The 26918-nt window shown below is 46.8% G+C and overlaps 2 protein-coding genes and 1 long non-coding RNA gene across 3 annotated transcripts; all 3 read right to left on the bottom strand.

The window, feature by feature from the left end:
• Positions 1-6465: 6465 nt before the first annotated feature.
• LOC136463041 (glutathione S-transferase T3-like) lies at positions 6466-6945 on the bottom strand. The gene has a single exon (XM_066462088.1). The coding sequence runs from the start codon at positions 6943-6945 to the stop codon at positions 6466-6468; it is 480 nt and encodes a 159-aa protein (XP_066318185.1).
• Positions 6946-18722: 11777 nt separating this feature from the next.
• LOC136541127 (ubiquitin domain-containing protein DSK2a-like) lies at positions 18723-23804 on the bottom strand. The gene is made up of 8 exons (XM_066532991.1): positions 23413-23804; positions 21131-21856; positions 20693-21009; positions 20486-20599; positions 20352-20410; positions 20182-20210; positions 19302-19394; positions 18723-19192 (listed from the first exon to the last, which is right to left on the bottom strand). The coding sequence occupies exons 1-8, from the start codon at positions 23663-23665 to the stop codon at positions 19044-19046; spliced, it is 1740 nt and encodes a 579-aa protein (XP_066389088.1). The 5' UTR covers positions 23666-23804; the 3' UTR covers positions 18723-19043.
• Positions 23805-24653: 849 nt separating this feature from the next.
• LOC136493360 (uncharacterized) lies at positions 24654-26813 on the bottom strand. The gene is made up of 5 exons (XR_010768345.1): positions 26649-26813; positions 26466-26558; positions 25822-25966; positions 25654-25707; positions 24654-24979 (listed from the first exon to the last, which is right to left on the bottom strand). It is a non-coding gene; the product is annotated as an uncharacterized lncRNA (long non-coding RNA).
• Between the last annotated feature and the right edge of the window lie 105 nt (positions 26814-26918).

Here is a 26918-nt window from a genome sequence, read left to right on the forward strand (position 1 = left end):
AATTGGGCTCCCTCAGTGGTGAAAGATGTTCGTCATAGAAGTGAATATTCCTGGTAGTGACTCATGGACTCTTTTTTTGAAAGATTCAACTCGTGGACTCGACGATATGAAGACATTGATCATGCTGAGGGACATGATTTTGTACGTAAACGAAGGGAAGAGGGGGTGGAACACGCTGGAGGTGGATTCCAACGATACAGTTTGCAGTGTCATGGCCCGATTGGAGGAGATGACTAGCGTCCCACCCATCCTGCAGAGGATCGCCTTCAATTGCAAAAGTTTCTACTATGACACCCCCGAGACGCTAGCGGAGAACAAACTAGTGCCGACCTACCTAGCTCCTATACCCATGTACTACACCCACTCAGGCTATAACAAGCTCAAGAGGGATACACTTAGGTACATCGGATTCTGCATCATCGATGACTGATTCCCTGACTCATCCGTGCTGAAGCCATGCTACCCTGGCCAGAAGCGGATGTGGATCCCCGTGATGGACTACATCAGGATGGACGGAGGTGAGAAAGAGATGGTGGTGGTGGTCAGGTGGTGGAGGTCGGGGACATAGTGGCCAGCATCATGGAGGAGGCGCAGCGCAGGTGGCTGTAACACTCGGATTTATAAATAAAACCGAGCATCGAATATATGTGCGCCCAGAACGTCCTTCACACACATATACTCCCATATTGTATTAATATCAGCACAATATCAGCACAAGTGCAATATTTACAACTTTATTACATTACATTACATTATTGTAGCTCAAAAGCCTAACATAGCGAAAGCGTCTCTATCTCTGGGCTCCACTCCACTGGGACTCTGACTGGTGGCACCCTCATCCTAGATCTCCTGGATGTCTTCTGGAATCTCCTCATAGGATCCACCATCTGGTACCTATCCAGGATTTTTATTGAGTAAACGACAAGCGTCAGCTCACCATACTCAGCAAGTATAACCATGGGAAATGCAAGGCTCAGAGGCTTGATATGGTTAACTGCGGTCAGCATTTTAGTTGGTCATATTTTATATTTATACCTGAGTTGCTAACTTAGTGAGAGAACCCATTCCCATGTGAAGAGTAATTATATAATCATCATTAGATATATCTCCCAACCATCCACATATCTGGCTAAACAAAAAGAATCTAGGCCGCTCATGTCCGTGAGCACGACTGATATATCTGATTAAAGAACTCTGCAGAGTTTGTACACTTTCACCATGAGTTGTGGTTCCCATCTGCTAGGGTTAATTACTCCCATTCCACACCTTCCAAGGATGTGTGGCAAGGTCCCACTACTTAGCTTTTCCCTAGTCGTTCTAATAAGTAGCAGCCGCTAAGGTTTCGATCTCCCGAGTGTCATGGATGGCTCTCCTCCGAAGTGGCACACCTTGACCCGCAGCCCAGTACACACTTTGGTAGGACAAGACCCATGCCCATCAAGGTGCCCCCTCTTGCCCTTTCGGTAAGCTGCCACAAACTAGAACAGATCTAGGTACTACACTAAGACTAGAGCCACATAGTCCTCGTGGTTGTACGAAAAATCCTAGGTGGCCACTTTAAGTTTCAGTCCTTATGGAGAGTAACTAGAGCATTAAAGGACCCCATGCTCTAGCCCCCTTCTTTGCCATGTTGCTAAAAAGCATCATTTATCCATTGTTAAATATATCATTAGTCAATATTTCATTTAAACATTTGTTAAGCGTAGCAAAAGCTATCCTTTCTATTATGCAAAAACCCTCACATAGGTAAACAAGGATATATAGAACAAGAATTTGCTAGGCATGGTTCTTAGGGTATATCAAATTAGACACATGCATATGATATGTGAATATAAAGTTATTCGGTATCAAGGAACCCATGTGCTATACTTGCCTTCCTCAAAAACTTGTTCTTGATCTTGATCTTCAAAAGCTTGATCCAGCAACTACTCACTCTCTAAACGTGTGATCATCACCAATCATGCATCCAAATAGTCATTACATGCATACAAAATATATGAAATATATTAGAACAGTACACCATACAATAAAATAGATAAAACAAGGCTAGAAAAGCCTACTAAACTAATCTGCGTGTTACTACGAGCACTTGGGCGCGAAAATCACTCTAATCGGGTTTAAAACATGAAAGATATGCATATAACAAGATGCAATGGCATTTTTGTAAATAACTGAAACTCATTTTTGAATTAAAACAAATAAAACTGAATTTCACTACGGTTTGGATGGTGGGTTCTAATGTACGAAACTACAGGGGTCTAAGCAGAAGAAAACAGGGCATTTTCCTAATTATTTTCTACAGCTCCTGGATGGGGGATTTATTTTCCAAAACCACAGGGGCTCTTTTGCGAAAAACGTGGGGACGCGGCCGGTGGCGCTGACGTGGCGCCACGCGGCGGGCTCCGGTTGGGCGGGTCCACAGACGTGGCCGTGGACCGCGCCGTGGGCTTGGTCCACCGGTCCACCGTGGGCCGGCGGTGGGGTTCCGCGGCGGCGCGCCATGGGGGCTGCCCGAGCTCGCCGGCGAGCAGCCGGAACGGCGCTCCCAGCCTCGACTTGCGACACGGATAGCACCGGGGTGACGCGGGGCGACGACAAACGCGATAGAGGGCACGGCGCCGGCGGAGGGGCTCACCACGACGAGGGCGGCGGCGATATGCAGAGAGAGAGCGCTCCGGTGAGCGAAAGCTCGCGCGAAACAGAAAGGGAGGGCATGGGGAGACTTCGTGCGGGTGCGGAATCACCTGGCGAGGCTCGTCGACGACACCACGACGACGGCGGACTGCGGGGGACGGCAACCGAGAGGTGGAGGGTGGCGGTGGCGCAGCAAGGTGGGAAGGGGAGGGATAGGAGGCCAGGGCCTCGGCTTTATAGGCCGGGGAGAGGCGGTGGGCGGTCGCGGGTGCGCCACTAGGCCGGTGGGAGTGGCTGAGTGGCCATTAAGGTCACTACGGCGGCCGTCACGGGTAGGGGCGAAACAGCGGCGGCGGCGCTGGAGCTGGAGGTAGGGGAAGAGCCGTGGGTTGCTACCACGCGGGCCCGAGTTGTCAACGGGGGCGGGCGCGCTGGCAGGCGGGGCCGGGTTGTCAGCCGAGAGGGGAAGGCGGCGGGGCGGGCCTAGCTGGGCCGAGCGGCGCAGGGTCTGGCGAGCAAGCCGGGTAGGCCATGGCCTGGACCTCGGGGGTGGGCTGCAGCGCGTGCGGGAGAGGGGGAAGGGAGAGGGAAGCAGGCCGGGCCGCCTCTGGCTGCGGGCTGAAAGAGAGGGAGCAAAAAGGAGAACAAAAGGAAGGCTTTTCTTTTTCTGGTTTTTGCAAACTAGCTCAAATTCAAACCAAGTTTGAATTCGAACTCCAACAAAACTATCTTGCACTCAAACAAAAACTATACACCAGCATGAATGCAACAAAAAGGTTTCTAAACCTTATATTTGATTTTAATATTCATGTAAATTATTATTTAGCCTAGATAAATCATGAGGAATTAAATAACAAGAAGCAAAATTATTTACTATTTCTGAAAAATGATTTTTAGGGTGTTACAGCGGCGCTACCCACTGGCCATGCAGGAGCTGAAGGTCAGCGACGCTGGCAGCCCGCTGTACGAGGAGAGGCAGATGGATAAGCTGGACGCGACGCTGGCAGACTACAACGTGAAAGAGGACTCGCTAATCAACCTGTATATGAACATGGCGTTTGTCGTCCAGGCTGATAGGGAGGCGCGAGGGATCAACAAGGCTAAGGAGATTGCCGTCTGTTGGGGATTTGACTTCGTCGGAAAAATGCAGCCCTAGAACTTTGAAGTTGTACTGACAATTTTGATAAAGAAGTTTGCCAGCAGGTGACAAAGGCGAAGACAACAATTTGACTTTGCTAAGAAAAGTTTGGCTTCGCTACAAACAGACAAGTTTGGGGCGAAGACAAAGTTTCGCCTTCACTCAGCAGACGAAGTCAAATGAATTCAAGACAGAAAATTGTTCAAAGATTTAGAGACGGAGATAGAACAAGTCAACATAATCCTAAAGAAAGAAGACTACGAAGAAGTAGAAAGACAACTCCGCCCCTGTAGTTTAAAGATGTTGTATTTATTCAATAGAGGGGTAAAATGGTCATTTGTATATAAGTTACGAAGGCTAGGACCTATAAAATACCTCGTATACAATTTTACACGTGTTCAAATTTGATGTTTGTATGATTGTTTTACCCAACACCGCCCCCGGCGAGCAGCAGAAGCTCGCCGACGACCAAAAGTGACCCGGCCAGATCTGTCTACGATACCAACGTCGTCTTTTAATTTCTTGTAGCATCTCCCATACTTTCAAAAAAACACTTGGTAAACTAATGAGTTTTCCAAATGACTACACGAGGTTGAGAGCATATTTGTTAGCTTCGTTACACAGTTTTCTAAAATTTCACTCTTAAAAGATAGAAGTTAATTTTATATTAGGAGTCCCCAAATATTTCTAAATAATCCTAGCCACTTTATATATTCTTTGTCTCTGATGAAAACCTATCCTACTTAGATTGGAGCGATAGATACACATTATATATTCTTTTCCACGTTCTTCTACCTTAGATTGGCGTAATAGATACACGCGCATGTTTATTCGCGCGACGGGTCATTTTTCCATGTCAAAAGATTGGGAGGGAACTCCCAGAGGTTCTCTTAGGGACGGTGGTTACCGTTAGAATATTCTTGTATAAAATAGACAGTGAGATATATGGTAGTTATGGTTAGGATAATAGTGAGATATATACATATTAATATTCTGTTCAATGTTGCTCTTTTATTTCCGTTGAAAGCCTAATGGTGAAATCTTAGTCAGTTGAAACGGCAATGCTCACGAACGGGCCTCTCTTCATCTGGACGCTGCTTTTCGGGCTTGCGACCAACCGGCCCAACAGGCCTACTTTCTTTTTGCGTCTCCCCATCTCTCTCTCAAAAATATCTTCCACTCCCGTGCTCGCCGCGCCATGCGCTCGCTGATGCCATCTTCCGCGCCGCGTACCCCATCCCGCGCCGCATGGCTCCTCCGTCTAGCGTCGCACTCCATCCCGCGTCGCCCCCTCCGGCGCTGCGTTGTGCTCCATCCCCCGCCGTGCCCGCTCCAGCTCACTGTGCGTCGTGCCCCCGCTGCTACGCGTCGTGCCCTGTCCCCGCGCGCGTCTAGGTGTTCTAGAGTGCTGCCGACATCGTCATTCCCCACTAGAAGGTCGTGGCCGTTGTCACACCATGGCCGTCGCGACGCGCAACCTCAGCAAGGAGATGTTGGGATGAAAGTGCATGTTGCAAGTGCATGTTTCGTGTTTCATACGTTTCAGAGGTATGTTGCAATTGTTTCGTATGGATATTGCAAAAGTAGATCGGGGATGTTGCATTTGTTGCAAGTGTTTCAGAGGTTTGTTCAAAACGTTTTATCTGTTTTAGACGTATGTTGCAAGCGTTCTGATTTAGTTGTTGCATATGTTTCACGCATATGTGTTGCAACGATATGTTCCAAATGTTTTAGCTATTGTTGCAAGTGTTTTATCTGTATGTTTCATATGTTTCATACATATGTTTCAAGTGTATGTTCTAGATATTTCATCTATTTTATACGTATATTGCATTCAAGTATTTCATGTTGCACGTGTTTCATGTTGTTCGGAGAGTCAGGGGCGCGGGAGTGATGGTGGCATGGCGCGGGCGTCGGGGCATAGGGCGCGGCGATCTGAGGGCCGACGGACGGGGCATGCGGCCACTAGTGTCCTGCGGATAGGCGCGCTGGTGGCCGACGGTCGGGGCGCGACGAGGGTAGGGTGCGCGTGCGGGGCAAGGCGAATGGCCTCGAATCAAGGCAGACAGGGCAAGCTGCGCGTGCGAGACGAGTCATCCAGACCCGTGGGCGCTGCGACGAAGCGGGGTGCACGTGCGGGGCGCGGGAAAAATTAGCGGAGGAGGCAGACTGCACGAGCGTCCCGACCTCCGGGTGCTATCACTCCGCAGTTGAAATCTTGGTTAGGTTGTGAGTCGGGCACATGAAAGCTTCTAAGATTAACCATATACGCGTCAAGTAGTAATCATACGGCACGCCCCCGGTCACACTTCATCCCGCCTGGTCGATAGCTTCCGCCCGGCCGATGACTGGGAACCGATTTTTCACGGAGTTGAGGACGGCGACGCATAAGGGCCCGTACAATGGTCAACGCTTATGGACAGTTATGGACCGTTGGGCTGTTTTTTTGCCAGCTTGTACTCCAGGATGGACTAAATCAGGCGCTTGAGGACGGCAGCGACGCCTAGAGGAGCTCTTGCGCGATCCCGCGGTGACTGGTGCTTTCGCTGCCGCACAAAACTGTTCGTACCAGACGAGCTAAGCGCCTTTATTTTATTCTTCCATTGAATTATGCAACATTTTCATCTGTAACCAGGTCGTCCCAGCCTTACCTTTCCCTTCCGCTGCTCTTTCGCTGCTTCCTGCCCTCGTGGTCAACGACGTTCAGTTGGCTCATCAGTGTCTCGATTCGAAGAAGTGTAAGCTCCTGAGGCAGACACCATGGTTCTCTTATTGCTAATGTGAGCAGCCACATCTCGATTAAGCCATTTGGGTTCGTCCTTCACCACTTTCCACCAGTACTCGAATGCGAATGGCTTGTCAGTTTCATTCACTCTTTTGTATTCAGCAAGAACCTTCTCCATTAGTTGCTCATCAAATCGGCCACTTTCATATGTGTTGCTTATTTCTGTCCAACATCCATGGAACCTTGTAACAAGTGCATTGGTTGTATTCCAATGGTTCTTGCATTGCGTAGCTGTTCTTTTCATGTCCTTAGGAGCATACTTGTTGAATTCAGCTGCAACTTCCTTCCAGTAACGAGCTCCTGCCTTTGAATTGCCATCAATTGGATCATTTGAGTTGTTAATCCAAGCACTTATCAGTCGCAGGTTGTCTTTTTCAGACCAATACATGCGCCCACCTTTTCTTTCCTCATCTGAACCAGCATATCACTTCATTCTTCAATCCTAATTGGATCTTTGTTTGTATTATCTACAGGAGGTATTGGAGAGCTTACCGGCGAAGCTGAGCCCTCACATCTTGAACCATTGCCACCACCAACTCCAAACAATGATGCTGAAGCAACCGATGATGAAGGACCACCGGTCATATCCGCACCATAGAAATTACCATGGAAAGGAATGCCACGATGATATCCTGAACTTTGGAGCTGCTGGTACCTCCAAATGGGCCAAAGGCTCCTTGGCCAACGGCCATGTGTACACGTTCTATTTTAATTGAACACAGGAGAAGGACCGGAATCGTAATGGCCATGTGCATGTATATATATTATTTTAATCCGCTGGGTGCGGCGCGTCTGCAAGGTGCACTTTTGAATCTGACACCCACGGTTCGCACCCTCGAGTGGGCATGCTTCGCTTTTTGGCGGGGTTTCGGCGGCTCTGGTTTCGTTCCGTGTCTGTTTATCTATCGGTCGTCCACGAACCAACAGATGTTACTGTTTATCAAAGCCGTTTTTCTCTCTGCTTCTTTCCTCACTCACAGACACCGTCGGAGCCGAAAAAGCTCGTTTTTCGAGCTCCGTAGCTCCGACTCTTCCTGTCACCTATCGGCCCGTAGGAGGCCGACAGGTGCGAGAGCCGAAGCCGCCGGAGCCCTGCCAACACTGGAGGTGCTCCTAAGCGCCTCTGTAAGAGCCTGTGCGCTGTACATGGCATAAGCATATCCCGGTGCCTGCTGCTACCCTTGCACACACATGCAAAAGCAAATCTCGCCCGGCAGAACCCAACGGATGCCCCGCCCAGCTAATCACGCGATCGATCAATCTCCAAAGCCACCGTCATCAGCCGATTTCCCCGTTGGCTCCTCTAATCCTGTCCAGCGCACAGCAGTTTGGCACATCAAACATCGAGTGTCGCCAGTCTTGCTGGAATTTTTTTATTTTGAACCCTTTTTAAACACTTTTTTTTAAATCTGACACTGTTTAAAAAAATCAGAGCGTGGACCAGTCATGGCGCAGCGACGCCTGACTTAAACCCTACGCCGCAGGCTCCTCCCACTGTCTACCTTATTTCGAAAAAAAAGTTGGAGGCAATTCCAGGCGGCCGCACCGTAGCCTCCCGACTCCCCCAAGCCCTGCCCTCCCTTGCCGCCTCTCTGCCTACCTTCCACCAAGCTTCTCCTCGTTCTCGATCAAGGTAATGATGCTCTTATTAGTTGTTCGAATGGTGGATTAAGGATTAGGATCGGTAGCTAGGGTTTGGAGGAAAATATTAGTTTGTTTGAATGGTGCATTTAAGGATAAGGATTAGAATTGTCAATGTTAAGGTTAATTAGTTAGTTAGAAGTATGTTTCCATGTTAAGTTTAAGGTATATTTTTGTTCGTAAATGTTCGTTATATTTTTTTTAGTTGTAATGCAAATGGTTCTCCTTTTACATTAATTTGCGATGTTTTGATTGTTGTTAAATTTTAACCGTTTTGTTAGATGCAAGACATGTATCGGGAGCAGTTGTGGCAAAAACAGGGTCGTCCTATAGAATTATACCCCGACATATCTAGCAAAGATGCTCCCATCCCTCCTAACCTCCCTGTCCCTAACTGTGACTGTGGTTTCCCTGCCCACGTGTTTTAATCGAGACATCCAGACACAGTTGTGCATTGCTTCTACACATGCAGTCGTTTTAATGTGGTAATTGTTTCTGTATCTTTTTTTCTTTATTTGTGTTAGTAGTTTACTAATATTTTGTTGCAATGTTGTTGTGCAGGACCATGATAGGTGCTTTTTTCAGTGGATCGACGGTCCAGACAAGTTTGACCCAAGGTACCTCCTTTTCAACGATTGGTGGAGAGGGAGACATCCACATGAGCACTTCGAGCGGTGGGTTCCACCTCCCCCTACCCCCCGCCAATGACGGCTAAGGAGAAGCACCTAGCTGTAGTTAGACGACTTGAGAAACCTCCTCTGTGCAATTACGGTGATCGAGCTGTGATAAACCCTGAGAATACGTTGGAATTTGTGTGTCCCAATAAGCACGAAGTAAGTGAAAAGTGTATCTATTTAAATATTTAGCTCTATGTGTGCATGTACTAATCTATCCTCTTTTAGCGCCATGGATTTGTGAAGTGTTAGTTCAGAGAGTGGCTCTATGGTCCTAAGAATCATTAGCCGGAGCCAAAGGCAAAGGAAAAGAAGAAAGAAAGGATAATCATCGAAGCACCTCCTGTCACGTACGAATGTGGTGTCAAAGCCAACTACGTCCTAGTCCCTTCGGAGCTTGAAATAGGCCATTGGTGCGGCCATATGGTTTACTATGATGAGGTTGGTTATTATTGTGGAAAACATGAAATTGAATTTTTTTCTATAAAGACTTATAATCTAATTTTCGTTTGAACAGAGCACTATGAAATGCAAGTGGGAATCTTATGATGGTCAAGCTAAGTTCTTGGATGAAATCAAGGCGAAGCAAGTAATTGCACGGAAGTTTGGTTATGGACCTCAGTTCGTCGACCTCTTCATTAAAGACCACAAAAAGAAGATGCGTGAGTTTGCTAGACAGCGCGCTTTTCGTAACTCGATCAGTGTTAGGTGCGACAAATGGAGGTTGGAGAGACAGAAGAAGGCAGAGGAGGAGAGCACAAAGAAGGAGGCAAGGGAGGAGACAAGATTACAGATGCAGGTCTTGAACGACCATGTTGGTGAATTGTGTGTCAGTGAGTGATTGAAAGACTTGTTATTTTCGTTGCTTGCTTTTAATTGTAATATAATCGCGTTGCTAACTGGTGCGTAGTCTAAAATGTAGCAAGGGCTCCTGAAGCTCCGACAAGTGCTTGGCTCGGTGGTCCTTATCATAGTGCAGCTCAAGAAGGGGGTACTTCTGATGATGATCCCCCATCCTGGTTCAAATTTGAAATTGATGTGTTAGAACAAACATAGCAAAGTAAGATGGAACAGTACTGCATAAAAGCAAAGTCACAAGCATAGGAACATGAATACAATATTATGCAAAATGAGAGAATAGGTAAATATCAGAATTGGTACTAACGTAGCAAAACTAAAAAGCATAGCAAACAATAACATTAATAGAATATAATGTGTGCTATATGCACCTGTTGCCCTTGTCTTTGTGCCTGCTAGCCTTGTGATCCGGTTCTTTGCAAACAGAGCATAGATTCATGCCACAGGTCTCGTTGAAGTTTCCCCCTCCATACATGTCTTCGCCGTATCCTTTCATAGCGTCTATGTCCCCCTTGAGTCACTTCTTCTTCCTCCCACCCTTCCCTACCTTCATTAGCTCTGGAAGCGGCACATAGTCCACACCATGATAAGGGGGGCCACTATGTCGGGTCAAGGTACGGCTCGAAACTCCTCTCCCAAATACTAACACCATTTGAACGGAGATACAATGGTGACATATATGGTAGACCCTCGTAGTCATATCCACGGACCCTGCAGGCTATGATCATGTGAGAGCAAGGGGCATGCATGATCTAAGGGACGTTGCAAGTGCACTCTAATTTGCCAAGATCAACATGGTAGTTTCGTCCACCATAACGTTAGCCGCCCAAGCTTGTGCCACCCTTCCCCCATACACTAAAGACATGTCAGGCAGGTCCATACGGCTCGGCGGTATGCTACTTAGCCAATTCCTCGGCCTCCTTCAAATGTTCGCTTTCATCGCTTTCGGCCTTTCCAAATCGCCCAAGCTCAGTTAGATTCCTCTGCGCAATTTCCCACCTCTTGAAAAAATATTCGTTGCACTTGTGAAACGAGAACTCAACAATTCCAGACACTGGCAGCGATCGAACTCCGATGAATACACGGTTGAAAGACTCTAACGAGTTGGTGGTCATGATGCCATACCGAAAACCGCCCTCATCATATGCTAACGCCCACTTAGCCTTCTGTTCCATCTGCCCCACTAAACATGCCTTGCCCGCTTGGTTCAGCATCTTGTCTAGTTCTTTCTTTGTCTCCTTGAACTGGTGCTCTATACGTACACAACATAGAGCCTTTACCTTGTCACAAACCTCCTTCTTCCTCTGACGCCGCCAGAAATTAGCAGCAAAATGTCGCATGCACCATCTGTGCACTAGAGGCGGCAACCCTTCGATATGTTGCTCTGCAGCATGAAGAAGCCCAGCATGACGGTTCGAGATCAAACATATAGTGCGAGATGAGCCAAGCACGTGTACATGTAGATGCCACATGAACTATGACCATGATTCATTGTTCTCTCCCTCTGCCAAAGTAAAAGCCATGGGTACTATTTGGTCCTCCGGATCAACAGCAGAAGCCATCATCAAGGTGCTCCTATATTTTCCAGTCAAGAAAGTGCCATCGACAAGTACGACTGGCCGACAATACTAGAATGCATGTTCCGTCTGCGCTAACGACCAGAACACATGATGCAGGACATGCCTCAATGTATTCTAAAAAGACATCCCTCCAGTGTCTATAAACCATTTCAAGCCAAGGTTGTGGTAATTCATTGCACACAATATTCGGGGAACCCTGTTGTACGCTTTCTTCCAGCTACCCCAACAAATCGTCAGGGCAATCTGCTTAGCACGCCAAACCTTTCTGTACTTCACATCATACTTAACGAATCCAGATATGGACTGTTGTAAGGAAGACACCAAAATGTCATTATTGTTATCAACAAGCCCCAATATACGACGGGCAAGGTAACGTGCAGTGATCTGCTGATGATTTTCCTTCTGAAAGGTCCTTGTTTGGTTTTGGTAATTGAGTGACAACTTAGGTAGACTAATTGTGTTTATGTGAGATACACAGGTGATTAGTCCACAGGTACATGTGTGTGAGCAACATATGCCATGAAGGTGAAAATGGCTTGGAGATGTTGCAAAGCTCACACATATGATGATGAAGGAGCTTAAATGCACATGAGACATGACATTGAGTCATGTGATCAAGGTGGAGAAGATCAAGACAAGACTTGGCTTGATGGACCGGTTGCAAGCGTGAAGGGCAAGTCGAAGGCTTTGGAGTGATGGACCGCGTGGCGGTGAAGCTTGAGCAAGACTTGGCGCCGATGGACGATGGCAACGGTGAAGAGCAAGTAAAGTCAAGATCGATGAACCAATATGATCACGTGATGATATGAAGTGGATCATATCATTGTTGATCGTGTTGGTGCATGTGTTGCATCGACATTGGAGGAGATGGAATGGAATGCGCAAGGCAAAGGTATAACCTAGGGCATTTCATTTCACCGGTCATTGGTGTGTAGAGAAGTTTATGACCAGGTTTAGGATAGATGACCGTACTATCAAGAGGGGCAAACTTGTTTGCATATCGGTCCTCTAGTACCACTCGAGTGATCTAACTTTGCATTGTCGCTAGGATCGAGTGGCGTGGCAAGTTGAGTGGCTAACATCCTTTGGGAAATGATTGTGAAAATGCTAACACACATACACATGATGGTGTACACTTGGTGGTGTTGGCACATTTACAAAGGAGGTGGTGTTTGCAGGGGGGCGGGATTCGGCGCTTTCGGGGAAATGGAATGCCTATTTTCTATTGCGCCGGATGCAAATTCTTGTGGTTAGCACACTTGAGCAAGGGTGAAGAGAATGGAGGAGATGCCAGCGTCGGTCAAGTGACCGGACGCTGGATCCAAAAGCACCGGACGCTAACTGCCTGCGTTCGGTCGCGCTGACGTGGAGTGTAGCAGTAGCTGGAGAGTGACCGGATGCTGGTGCTGCGTCCGATCGCGTTCGACCGGACGCGTCCGGTCATGCTCGGGAGCTTACTGGAAACGACCGGACGCTGGGGGTTCAGCGTCCAGTCTGTTGAAAGCTGCTACGTCCGGTCAAGTCAAGTGACCATTGGAACCGGGACACATGGTCGTCTGCGAGCGACCGGACGCTGAGGTCCAGCGTCCGGTCAACACGACCGGAGCGTCCGGTCGGCCCGACCGTTGCCCAGTGAAGGGGTAACGGCTAGTTTAGCCCTTGGGGCTATAAATAGAAGTGGCCTTCGGCCAAGGCTGGTGTGGAGCACCTTGGGGGACTTTGTGTCTATGCTTGAGAGTGCTTAGGAGCCCTCCATCTCACACATACTTGATAGTGATCATTCGATTGTGAGAGTGAGCGATTCTAGTGCGATTACATCGTGAGGTTGCATCGAGTGGCACTAGGTGATCGAGTTGCAAGCCGGTGGTGCTTGTTACTCTTGGAGGTTGCCACCTCCTAGATGGCTTGGTGGTGGTCTCCGTCGAAGCGCGCAAGAAGCTTGTGCGGTGCTCCGGAGAAGTGCTTGTGAGGGGCATTGTGCTTGCCCCGCGGGAGCCGCGAAGAGCAACTCTAGTAAAGCGTGTCATTGAGCTACCCTCACTCAAGGGGTAGGTTCTTGCGGCGCCCGACGTGCGGGCTTGGCGGGTGATGCTAATTAGCCGCCGAACCACCAAGTGAGCGGTCGACACAACGGGGACTAGCGTGTTGGCAAACACGTGAACCTCGGGAGAAAAATCATCGTGTCAACCTTGTTCTTCCCGTTGGTTTGCATCCCCATTACACAAGCTTGCAATTACTTTTATACATATTAAGCTTGTGTAGTTGCTCTTGTAATTAGATAGCTTGTGTAGCTTGCTAATTACCTTCTTGCTTGTGTAGCATAGAAGTAGCTCCCTTGCGTGGCTAATTTGGTTTGTGTAACCTTGTTAGTCACATTGCTTAGTTTTTGTAGCTAAGTATTTGCGCTCTCTAATTAGGCATTGGTTGCCTTGTTATTGAGCATTGCTAGTGAGTTTTGTTAGCTTTGTGCTTTTGCTTACTAGCATGTGTAGGAGCTCCCTTGTTGCTTAAAGTACTAGTGGCATAGGTTTGTGTAACCTTGCTCCTAGAATTGGTTAGGTGAGCTCTAGCTAGCCCGGCACCTTTGTTGCTTGATTAGTATCTTTGGAAGGTGCTAGAGAACATAGATATAGGGGTGTAGTCTTGGCTAGACCGATAGTTATAATTCCGCACTTGTTTCGGTAAGCCAACGTGATTATGTTTTAAAAAGGACTATTCACCCCCCCTCTAGTCGCCATCTCGACCCTTCACCTTCCCCTTATTTGATAGGCAAGTGTGGGGTTGGACCACTTTAGTTATCCTTCACTTGCCATCACTCTCTCTCTCTTTCGTGCATTTAACCTCCACATACAACTATTTTTGCATATCACGTGGTACCTCAACTCCTGGTCCGAATGAGTGATAGTGTACGGCCTATGGTGATAGACAACATAGTCCTGAAGGAACAGATTCATCTTTGATGTTGTATTGAATATCATCCCCTTGCTAAGGATTACATTCTCATGGTCATACAATGATTTCTTATACATCTGCAGACCAGTGTCACAAACTGCCATATCAGTCATGCTGACATCCCTATAGGTCGGAACGCCACTGAAAGGTACGTTCATCGACCTCAGTTGCATAAGCTCTGTCGCTGTGTAAGGATCTGGTGGAACGTACTGCTGTGCTTTGTAGGGGGGTATCATCCTCTGGCAAATCTGTGACTAGTCTTCCCTAAGCTGGCATAGCATGAAGTACCTCAATTGGTACTGGCAATGGCATAGCATGAACCGATGTTGGTATAGCATCTCTGCCTCCTTGGTCATCGTTCGAATCGTCTGAATCACTGCTAACTACACCACCGATCCTGTCCTCCTCCTCCTCTTCCCGCTCAAACTCATTCACATCGAAGTCATTGCTTATACAGCCTACTAAGAACCACCTTGAATCATTGACTGCCATTGGAGTTGAATGAAGCTGCTCCTGCGTCAACTGACCGTCAAAATCCATAGTACCCATAGTTGGTTCCACATGGACCCCACATTCTTGTTGAGTTTCATCGTCGAAGGATGGCCCGTCCTGGAGACCATGCATTCTGTACCCATTCTTCACCACCACCTCAGTCATGGCCACATTGGAACCTTGGATTACCCTATTGTAGCAGGACCAGTGAGCATGGTCGCCCCAGGGCATCAGCACGTAGTGTGCCCTAGTCTTTCCACTATCAAACCCCCTCCCCTTCAGTGTGAAATCACCACCAAACTTTGCCTTTAAACAGACACAAAGGTCGCTGAAGCTAGGAGGTTCATCAAACCATTCCAATTCTTCTTCCATATCCTCAAACATACCATCTTCTTTCCTAACACTTCCTCCGTAAAAAACTCGTACACAACAATCCATCTACAAAAACATTTGAGGAAACTTCATCAAGTCTTTGAAATCATCATGCCTACTAACTATTATAGTATTAATACCTATACTAACTACACCTATACCAACTAACTATACTAACTAATCTAATATTATTACCTATACCAACAATTCTAACTAACTACACTAACTACACTAATATTAATACCTATACTAACTATAGTAAGTAACTTTACTAACTATATCTATCTAGCTAATAATAAAACTAACCATTAATAACTTAACTTTACTAACTTCACTAAATAACTTTACTAAGTAATTATATAAATCACTATCCAGTCTAACAAAATTTGAATCCTAACCCTAGCTAACAAAAATTCGATTGAAGCAACAACTGCAGAAGAGCATTACCTCGACAAACAAAAGGGGAAGATTGGGGCTCACCCCAATCCACCAAACGAGACGCGATGGCCGTTGACGGCAATGGCCGGCCGGCTGCGGGCTTCTTCTGGCGGCCGGCTGCGGGCTGCTTTTAACGCCCACAGTTGGTGCACGGGAACGACATGGGGTGGCAGGGGAGGGAGAGGAGAGAGGATGGGGACGGAGGAAGGCGGCGAGACAGGGCGCCGCCGCACCGACGACGAGGACGAGCGGCGCAGCAATGGGGATAGAGGGAGGGGCGGCGCGGCAGTGGTGAGAGAGGGAGGGGTGGCGCGACAATGGGGAGAGAGGGAGGGCGGCGGCGGGCGCGGCTCCCTCTCGACATATCAGGACGATGCATTTTGATGCCAAGTCTTGTCTCGCAGCTGTTATTATATTCTGAATTTGTTAATTAGCTCCTACAGAATTACAATATCCATGCGATAATTAGAGAAAGCTTAGCGGCCAAGTCTAGTCTTTTACCATTTCCTCCAATTCTCAAAAGCAAGGCCTCCTTGCGCGCCAAGGAGACGACTTTTATTACCTGCTGATCGACTGTAACTGGCACCTGGTTGCACTTAGCCAAGTAGCATGTCGCATATATAAGCACTGCTGGATCCTTAGGTGTGATAAGAAAAAAAAGGCAGATCTTGATAATTTGTGAACTCAGGCCTTAATAATATACATAACCGATGACTGTGCGGCCGGCCGAGTGGTCGGAGCTGCTGCCGGAACTCCTGGAGGCCATTGCACGGATGACCGGCGACGACTACGACGTCATCCGGTTCCGAGCGGTCTGCTCCTCGTGGAGAGCTGCAGGCAAGCGCGTCGGCCTCATGCAGGACCTATGCTGCTTTTCTAGTTCTAGGGTCAGCAGGTTCTCGAAACCCAAATGTGCATAGATGTTATATACAGTATATGTGTATAAACGCCGAAATCGCGATTCATTCTCGAGTATAGACTACTAGTAGTATAGTATGTCTGGTGTTTCATGGAACTGGATCTTTCATTCTTTCAGCGCGTAGCATCTGAACATATATTTTCCCTCTTTTTCATCACAGGTTTCCTTTCTGACTCGACAAGGGTCTTCCTCCGGTCGTCATTTGCATTTCTTTTGCTGTCCAAAGGGCTCTCGACGATGTTATTTGTCCGGCATACGCATACGCACATCAATACATCATGTCATCAGTTGCCAGTTGCCACGGCAAATCCACTTGGGCCGTGTCCCCCGAACACCGAACTTGGGGTGTCCCGTGTTCTTATCTTCGCCTCATGGAGCCATGGGCTGTCCCAAAGCCTCGATACCATTTGCCGTCAGGCGTCAGCGTCTCAGCGGCACGAGGATAAGAACGAGGCCGCGCAGCGCAGGGCACGGGGCACGCGCACCACGGGCGCCGGGGAATGCTCAAGCTGCTGCACGTATCGTCCCGTAGACGCTCGCCCGCGGACCGCGTGTCCCACCACCTGTCCACGCGCCACGGAGACGTGCGCCGCCTGCGTGAGCGTCGCCGCCCGGCCGTTCTAGACCTGTAGACCTTCGGGCTCCTCTCGAGCTCCACTATATATAGAGGCAAGTGCAGCCTTTTGTTTCAGCAGCGCAACTTCTTTCTGCTCCTCAACACTCTCGCCCCTGGTTCAAGTGCGGCAGAGGGACCCGGACAGCGTAGCGGCGACCGGTACGGCAACACAGGCATCAGGCATGGGGTGCGACGACAAGTGTGGGTGCGCCGTGCCGTGCCCCGGCGGCAAGGACTGCAGGTGCACGTCAGGGAGCGGCGCCGGCGGGCAGCGGGAGCACACGACGTGCGGCTGCGGGGAGCACTGCGAGTGCAGCCCGTGCACCTGCGGCAGGGCCACGATGCCGTCCGGCCGGGAGAACAGGAGGGCCAACTGCTCCTGCGGGCCGGCCTGCAACTGTGCATCCTGCGCCTCGGCCTGATCGTGATCGGTGCGCAGCCGGCAGCAGCCCAGGGTCGTCCATGCACACGCTGACATGCACCGCGTGTGCTACTTCTACCTAGTGGAGTTGTCTAGTGGGCTGGGCTGGGTTGGAAGCTCCTAGTACTAGTAGTACATACATACTCCTACTATACAGTATAATAAAGGGCTTGTGTATAGGTCGAGCCTATGTCATGCACTCATGCTCGCCAGATGCATCACGCGCTGCAACGTGGTAGGGAGTATGTAAACCTACTTTAGTATAAGTTGGTGATATATATGTATATCAAATGTACGAATAAAAGGTTCATCAGTGTCAAATAAAATTCTCTGACTTAATGTGAATGTTTTTATTTTTCTAGATTTATTTCAGTGTGTAACGGCATTATTCTTCTTTTAATAGTAGATGATAGTGTTCATGATAGCGAGGCGATTGTAATGATTTTGTTAATTTTCGGAGATTTTCATAAGAGAGGAGGATGGGTGTGCACGCATTGTGATTTTCGTGGACTCTATTTCCGCTGATTCGGAAATACCCATAAAGGTATCCGTCGACTCGGAAATAGGCTCCGTTCGGCTTGCTGAATCTTGGCTGAAACTGGTTGAAAAACACTGTTCTAGCTGAATTATTGTGAGAGAAAAACACTATTCCGGCTGAAAAAATAAGCCGAATAAACCGGTTTCTAGGTAAGCCGAACATGGCCCAAGCAGTATTTACGTGAGTGTGCTTGCATTGTTTGTACGAGTGTCTGTATAATTCGAAAAAAGGTTGATTAGTGTTGTTTATCAAGGTTCAAGGTTACCTGACACTGAACATGTTATTACTTGGCGCAGCGCATCAACGCCTGCCTATCAACGCAATAAGCCCCGGCCTGTCTAGTTCTACCCACCGGCTACTGGTCGACCGGTTGGAGTCGTGAACGGGTGGCTGCTTAAATACTACCATGCCTATCGAGAAGTGCTGCTCAGCAGCAGCCGCAGCGCTACTGCAGCCAGCACTCCCGATCAGTCGCGTGTCCACCTGTATGAGTTCCGAATCAATGAAGTGGGTCCACTTTCAGCAGTATCACCGTCACCGAACTTAACCCCCACAAGGCCACAACGCTGGAAGAGTACAGATATCAGTAGTACACCTGCAGTTCTGATGCCACAACGATCAGCACGAGAAAGCATCGACACATGTTTCCAGAGGAAACCACCGGTTGGATTAGATAGTTTGATTTGATATATTGGGAATCAAGAATCAACTGTTGAAAAGACAAGACTACAGACATTCTGAGGTAACATCCGACCGATATGTATGTACACCAATCCAAATCGCAAATACAACACTGTAAAAACAAAGACATGACCACCATGTATGAGAAAAGTTAATGGCTGCCTGACTTTTTGATTATTTTGTTTTCGGGACTATGGACGCCGCCGCCTTCAAATTCTGGGGCTTGAAGAACGTTAAGCCGAACACTCCTGCAGATGCACCACATTTTAAGATTTGCGGGCAGTGTCTGGCTCGCTTGCTTTAGCTACTGGCCAAGGTTCCCGAGAAGACGCTCCACCGCAGCATGTACATTCCCAGCGGTAGCGACCAGTGCTTGAATGTTCTCCGCGGTGTCAATGAAACCCATTTCTTGGAGCTGAGTAAGCTGTGTGGCATAGAGCTCCTCCGGTGGCACTGAAATGTCATCATGTAATGATTACAAACCAGAAATAATAGTCAATCCAAGTTATTTGTCAAAAAAAAAATAGTCAATCCAAGTTTTTCAACAGTAGTGTATACTCACCATTGGAAGTATTTGGAACACCTAGGCCACCTCCCGAACCAAGCCCGCTGAGCATGCTCATCAAGGTGTCAAGGCTAGGGTTTCCCCGCGTACCTGTAAATATTTCATACCACTTGCTTAACTGGAGTAATAATTTGTTTTCTCGAAAACGCAGGAGAAATTGGAGTAATAATTTCACATATTTATCCAGTATAAGAACTTAAAATCAATGCAGAGCTGCCCATCTAACATGCTCCAGAAAGAGGAACTTATCAAGGTGTGTGTTTTTGCTTTGCTAGATTTCTCCCAGCTGTTTTATTTTCTCTTGCCTTCTTGCAAGTTATAATATATAATGACATGCAGCTCTCCTACCGATTCGAGAAGAACAAAATGGGGAACTCATTGCAGTTAGCCTAAAAATAATTCTCTTCACTACTACTTTGTTTGTATGACACAGTAAAGGAATTGTAAAGTAGCTCTGGAATGTTCAGCACTTGACAAATTCTTTTAAATGGTCCAAGTGTTTCTTGACTATAGCAAGGCCTAAGGAAAGGAACTTCCATGCAAACTAATTCCATTTCCAAATATCCATGCATTACCTTACAGAATTTGAATTGCTGACCATTGGGATATTAGTTTCTAGAAATTAAATGCTCTTATGCTATACACTCTTGGGAATTTGGCACTATAGGAAAAACAGTCAAAGGCAATCCTTGTCTGTTTTTCCCTTAGTGCCAAGCTCATCGCATGACTGAAACCTTATCAAGTACTCTATGCAAAGCAAAGCAATAGTTACTTTACAAATAAAGCAGCGCAAAAGAGCAACTCAACATCCTGACATAGCAATATACTGATCCAAGTGAAGAAAAAAAACAGTGGGAAAAAGTAACCAGGAGTTTACCTGTGGCACTGCCTGCATTGTTTCCACCCCTGAATTAAATCAAACAATTAAAAGGAACTCCAAGAAACATAATAATTACATTGTACAATTTCTAGTTACAAACAAATGTAAGAAGGTAAATAATAATAAGATTAGTGAAATCCAGGTACTGTTGAACCATAAACACTCACTGGCTAGGTTGAAGTTGACCAAACTGTCCTAATAAAGACTGCTGAAATGAGAGTAATTGCTGAAAAAAAGGGTAAAACATTTAGATTTAGTATAAGAAATGGGAATAGCTGAAGGCTTATGTATCATAACGTACCTGCAAAGTCTCAGGCGATGTCAGCTGGCGAAGAAATTCTGGATTTTGAAGCATTTCCCTCATCTGAGTGTTTGATTCCATCAGGTTGCGTGTATTTGGGTTGAAGTTAAGCAACTGTAGCCAAGGAGAGAACACAAAACAATCCAATGTAAGAATTGCAACATCCAAAAAAGAACACAAAGAAAAAGTTGGCACAAGTTGAACTACCTGGTTCATGGTCTGTGGGTCAGACATAATGCTTTGCATCATCTGCATCATTGCAGGGTTTTGCAACATCTGATTGAAAAGAGAAACATCAGGTGAACCACCAAGCATACTCCCCAAATCTGGTGAACCCAAACCTCCTAAACTGCCAGCAGCACCAGTTCTTGGATTGCCAGCAAGACCACCAAGCAAACTACTCAAATCTGGTGAACCCAACCCTCCCAGTCCACCAGTGGCACCAGTGCCTCCAACGCCACCAGAAGCACCAGTTCTTGCGTTGCCACTAGCACTGGACCGTGTTGCTCCTTGTGCACTCCCAGCTGGTGATTTAAGTAGGCAAACACAAAAGACAACACATATAAACATCAATGACAAACTCAGCCAAAAAAAGAAAAAAAAAAACATAAGCATCTGAAACCAGTACAAGTATTCAAAACATACCATTGGTGCTCCAGGGATTTGGTAGTGGATTAGTATTTGGAGCTGGGGTTCCAGTTGTCGACTCTGAACCAGTAGTGGGAGCATTTGTTGCAGGTTGACCTTGACCAGGTTGGTTAGACCCCTGATTGCCGAGAAGAGCTGAAAATGGGTTTGAGGCTGTGTTTCCTTCCCCCATTGTTGTTGCATTTAGAAGTGGCTCCTGGACAGTTTCATACATGCGCCGGAGCATATTAAAACCTTCAGGAGAAGACTCAATGTTGCTCATAGCTCTGTCTGTGTTCCGCATCATCTCTCTCATGATTTCAGGGTTCCTAGCAGCTTCGAGGGTTTGACGGAGGACACTTGGGTCATTGAGCACATGGGCAAGATCAGGATTTCGATCCATGATCTCGCGCATTTGTGGGTTGCTCATGATCATATTGCGTATTAAATCAGGGTTATTCATGAGATTTTGCATTGCTGGCATATTCATTATCTCCCTCATCAAGTTGGGATTCTGGCTTAAATGCTGCTCAACTTGCTCTAATTCTGGAAATCCTGACCCAAATATTCCTGATGGCCTACCACTTCCTGGAGCACCAAGACCTGGAAATAGGCCTCCCAGGCCACCTGCAGGACCACTACTAGGAGTAGATGAAGCAAGGGGGCTGGCAGCAGCAGGTGCACTGGATGCAGCTGGTGGGGCGACACCACGCACCAAGTGAATTGTGTGATCTGTCTCAATGCCTACAATATAAGCATGTGCAACTAAAATTTCTTAACAATTCCAGGATTTATATCATAAATCCAAGACAAACAAAGAAAGAGAAGGTTCATATATCTGATGTAAACAAAGCAAAAGAACACCCAATACGAATACATACGTAATTGACATATTTGCAAAAGGAAACCAACATCTTTTGAGTAATCCATATATCTGTGTAGTAGCATTAAATATGAAGTTGCCACTGCACACAAGAACCAATATGATAGAAATGTACTAATAATAAACCTAGAGCACTAAAAGGTACAGCTTACTTTCATGGAACAACAAAATCATTTAGTGCACAGTTCTCACAAACTACATGATCAAAAGCAGATATGACAGGGAACTAACATAATGGGAGTTGGGAGATATCAACCCCTCATTTAGCTTTACTATAAAATAGCACTTGATCAACCAACCAACTGCTAAGGAATCTATCAGATATATATTCAAGTACACTGATTTTGGTTGCAAATGACCAACAAACCAACTAAATTCAGGAAAGACGAGTACTTTACAGAAATACAACAAGAGTAAATTTACTTTCACAGCTGAAGCCCCTAAGATATAGTGAATTAATATGTCAAGAAAAACTAGTCAGGCCTGAGGTAAAGAAATGAACTTACGACATCCAATAGATATCAATTACTTGCATTTCCACCGACATAAATTTTATTTGAAAATCATGTGCACTCTAGCAAAAAATTTATAAATGATGATAATAATATATCAGCCCACATGCCAATTGTATGCTACTGTGCCAAAATTGACATTTCACTTGACCACCAAGTCCATCCAAGGGATAACATACATGTTCGCCGATGAATACACATCTAGACATGCACAATCAACAGCATATAAAATGACTACATAACATTTGGAATTATATGAGAATTGCGACAAAGCTGTCTTCTGCTTCATCTACTTCTAGGCTGTAATTAATGTCATCTAAGTTAATGGTAACGTCATGATCCGAACGCTACAAAGTATCTAAGTTAACGGCATAAGCTACTGGGCCAAAATTGACATTTTACTTGACCACCGAATCCATCCAAGGAATAGCATACATGTTCGCCTATGAATACACATCTAGACATGCATAATCAATGACTACATAACATTTGGAATTATATGAGAATTGCGACAAAGCTGTCTTCTGCTTCATCTACTTCTAGGCTGTAATTAATGCCATCTAAGTTAACGGTAACGTCATGATCCGAACGCTACAAAGTATCTAAGTTAACAGCATACGTTACTCGAATCAGACGTGTGTATCAGGTAGTGGCATAGCGCAATATGCGGTAAATCTACCACTAGCCAGCATGCACATGAAAGAAAAAACAAATGCAGAATCTAGCCACCCTCAATACACTACATACACACAAACAGGCATGTCACCGACAACCCAAACCTCGTAGAATTCACAACGCCGCCGGCCCCACTTCCGAATTCATGAACCGAATCGGACAATCCCACGCTACGACGCCAAATCGAGAGGTACTTTACTCTACAACCAGCGTTTCGGCGTGGCACGTACCGTAGCTTTCTAGGGTTTGCTCGTCCTTGAGGATGCGGCCCTTGTAGATCAGGCGCTGCTGCGGCACCGGCACGTCGCAGCTCCCTGCTACGACCTCCTTGAACGCGCCCACCGTGGCGCCCAGGTCCGTCTGCACCGTGAACTTGGAGCCGTTCGCGCACCGGATGTGCAGCGTCGCCTCCCCCGCTGCCGCCTCCACTGAGGCAGCGGGAGGAGACTCACCGCTCCCTGCGCCCTCGCCTCCGCTTGCCATGGCCTCGAGACCTAGCTCCGATCCGGTCCGCGGCTCCGATTGGGGGTTTGCCGTGTGCGCGTCAGCTGCGAGGTCTCGCTCTTTTTTTTTCTTTCTTTTTCTTTCCTCCTGTTCCTTTATGCTTGCAAGAGATTGAGGGAAGAAGAACTTGAAGTCTGAAGAGGAATAGACAGAGTTTGACGCGTGGGATTTAACGGCGGGGAGCGGCGCGGGGTAGAGCTGATGGACGGTCCGTATTCGTCCCGTGACGTGGAGGTTTGTGTCTCTGTGCGGTGGGGTCGAGGTGGCGTTTTATCGGACGCGTGATGGACATGTGAAGAAGGTTGTAGGCATAGGCGAATGCGAGCGAGAGCGCGTGAGTATAGTAGCGTAGTATACTACTAGATGGGAACGGGTCGGCCCGGACCTGGCCCTGGCCCTGTGGCCTCAAGGCCAAATTGCAGGGCAATGGGTAAGGCTGCGAGCTGGCTTGGCTTGGCTCGGCTCGGCTCGCTCGTTAAGATAATGAGCTAGCTCGGCTCGGCTCGTTATCCTAACGAGTCAGAAAGCCAGCTCGGCTCGGCTCGTTAAAAGTTCGAGCTGGCTCGTTAAGCTCGTGAGCCAGGTATAAAAATACATAAAATATAATATTTGCATTTATCTAAAGTTTGAGAATAATAATAATATAAAAGAAATGCATCTAGACCAGTTATCAGTCAATTTATAGGGTCTAGACCAGTTACCAGTCAATTGTAAAGTGCAAGACATGAAGTAATACAAAAACTAATATAAGTTTTGATACTTTTTTTTCTAGAAGCTTGGCTCGTTTAGCTCGCGAGCTGACTCGTTATAGCTAACGAGCTAAAATCTTGGCTCAGCTCCGCTCGTTATGTCGAGCCAGCCATGAGCCGAGCAAGTTAACGAGCTATCCAAATCTGCAAAACCCTTTGGCCTCGCTGACCCAACGGGTATTGTGGGTGGACCCAAAAATATTATCACTGTTGGGTAATTGGAGAAACTTTTTTTTTTGCATTTCCACAATATATTCGGAGTACAACAAAAATATTATCACTTTGTTTGCCCATCACTGTTACTTCGGTAAAACAGAGCAGGAATTTTGCCTAATTTACCTAGCACAGAGCAACTACAAATCGCACAAGCTGACAAACATGAACAGGAGCTACACTGCCATGGCTACAAAAGGGCAGCAGCACTTCAAGGTTCTGATAGTAAACATGCGGAGCTGACAGTGATCTAACAATCTAATTACTATAATAACTCAAGATGTCTCAAAGTCTTCCCAAGACTCCCTTCAATGAGATTCTGAGTCTTCATCTGCAGACAACGAACACCACCTCAATTAGTGTATAATTTGTAACAGAGACAGTCATGAAAGTACCTAGTTTTTTTTTAAGAAATGGAGACAGTCATTGAAGTACACAAATATATAATTTAAAAAAAAAATAGATCTGTTCTCAAGCTGCCTGTTGATGTTCAGTCAAAGCATACTCGCATACAGGTACAGAACAGGGAAAAAAAAGAAACACGTGTGGGGGTGGGGGGCTTTAAACAAAAATGGAAGGCAAGCATTTGCAGGTTAGGAGCAAGTCCAAGGTCTGCATACAAAGTTGAAGAACATGTATCAAACATAATAGTTTTGTTGGTTTATTTTCAATCCCAGAACAGATGCAAGATTCAGAGTCACGCTACAGTCAGCTGCAGCCTGCAGGACCAGACCAACAGGCAAGGTTGCTACTGCTATAAAGCGACAAGCTAACAGGCAAGTGCCCGATCTACTATTCAACAGCTATTCAAGTGAAAGAAAATAACAGAAGTGTCAATTTCCCAGCAACCATAGTGTAAGAAAATAACAGAAGTGACTTTCCTGCCCATCCATTTGAAAGAATGACAGGAAATTTCACCTCAACCTGATTCAGCTCCATCTAATAAATTCCTATATAAAGCTATGATTTTTTCGCAATAACCACGTTAATGAAGAGTGCAAATACCTTCCAATGACAAGATGATGTCATGAACTGATTCCATGCTGCGCTCAGTACCAGCTGCATAAAACAAGAGAGGTGTTGGTTTTCTTACATTATGAGTGAACATTTAATCTTGAATTAACTTAGTAACTCTAACCAGCATTCATGTAAAAGAAATATTAACATGCTCGCCACTATAAGCTCTGCAAATGGCTGCTACTCTAGCAGATAAATCTGGGGGTGGAACAAATCTTGGCCTTGTTATAACAGGTGTCAAGAAAGAGGTACCCCCTTGGTATAGCTGCTGCTTCCTTTCTTCATCATCCATGTTTGAGATCTAAAAATGCAATTAAATGAATCATCTTCTGAACCAACTTATGTTACTAAATTAGGAAGTGGATTCAATAAATCAATGTGGGACATCCCAGACCAGTGCAGTGTTTAAATTTGACGGCATAAATAAATCATCTGGGAGATCCCAGACCAGCAAGGGCCGAATAAAATCTAAAGCCTAACCAAAAGCATGATGAAGCAGTTCAATACTTCTGACAACTGTAATAATTTGAATTTCTAATTCTGATCAAAATCACACCTCAAAAGAAGCAGTTCTCTGGAATTACACACACAGGCCTACTAGTAAACACTGGAGCTCTAGTAATGGCTACTGCCCTCTCTATACAGCCTACACACACTGGATCTTCAAAAGCTGCAACTTCGACACTAGTCCAAGATTGAAATTTAGGCGAAATATTTGTGGGGTGGAACGACGCGTTTAACTTCGCCCTATAGGCTATAGCTACGAGTGTTCAAACGTTGTTCAGTTCAGGCGCAGTTACCTTCTCCGGAGGGGATCCAGGCGGCCTCGTCCTGCCGCCGCGCTGCTCCGCCGCCCGGTCCCCGCCGCCTGTAGCCACCGCGCCCGCCGCCGCCTAGAACAGGAGGAAAGAAAAAGCAAATGATATGAGATCGAGCGCCGAACAGCGATCGGGCGGACCGGCCGGCAGGGGAGGAGCACCAACCTCACCGGCGCCGACCCCGGTGGCCCCAAACCCTAAGGAATCGCCGGCGCTGCCTTCGCGTGGTGTGCGGACGGAGAGACGAACGGAGACGGGGAGAGTCACGGGGTCGATCCGAGTTACCCGATGGGGCAACAGGGTCCGGCTCTATTGGCCCGTTTCCTATTCGAGAGGTTGAAAACGGTCGGGAACGGTAAAAAAAAAAAAAAAACACAGCTCCTGCGTTATATGACTGGGAACGGTAGCGGGAACGGAAAAATCGGACCGGAAAAT

This window comes from Miscanthus floridulus, chromosome 1, assembly GCF_019320115.1.
Source record: "Miscanthus floridulus cultivar M001 chromosome 1, ASM1932011v1, whole genome shotgun sequence".
NCBI classification, from domain to species: Eukaryota; Viridiplantae; Streptophyta; class Magnoliopsida; order Poales; family Poaceae; genus Miscanthus; species Miscanthus floridulus.

Bases quoted from the DNA above. Each gene is read 5' to 3' on its own strand.
- LOC136463041 (XM_066462088.1), bottom strand. From the start codon at position 6,945: ATGTATTGGTCTGAAAAAGACAACCTGCGACTGATAAGTGCTTGGATT.
- LOC136541127 (XM_066532991.1), bottom strand. From the start codon at position 23,665: ATGGCAAGCGGAGGCGAGGGCGCAGGGAGCGGTGAGTCTCCTCCCGCT. The intron at 19,395-20,181 runs GTAAACTCCTGG...AAATATTTACAG, and splicing joins CAATGCAGGCAGTGCCACAG to GTACGCGGGGAAACCCTAGC. The intron at 19,193-19,301 runs GTGAGTATACAC...ATGACATTTCAG, and splicing joins TGTTCCAAATACTTCCAATG to TGCCACCGGAGGAGCTCTAT.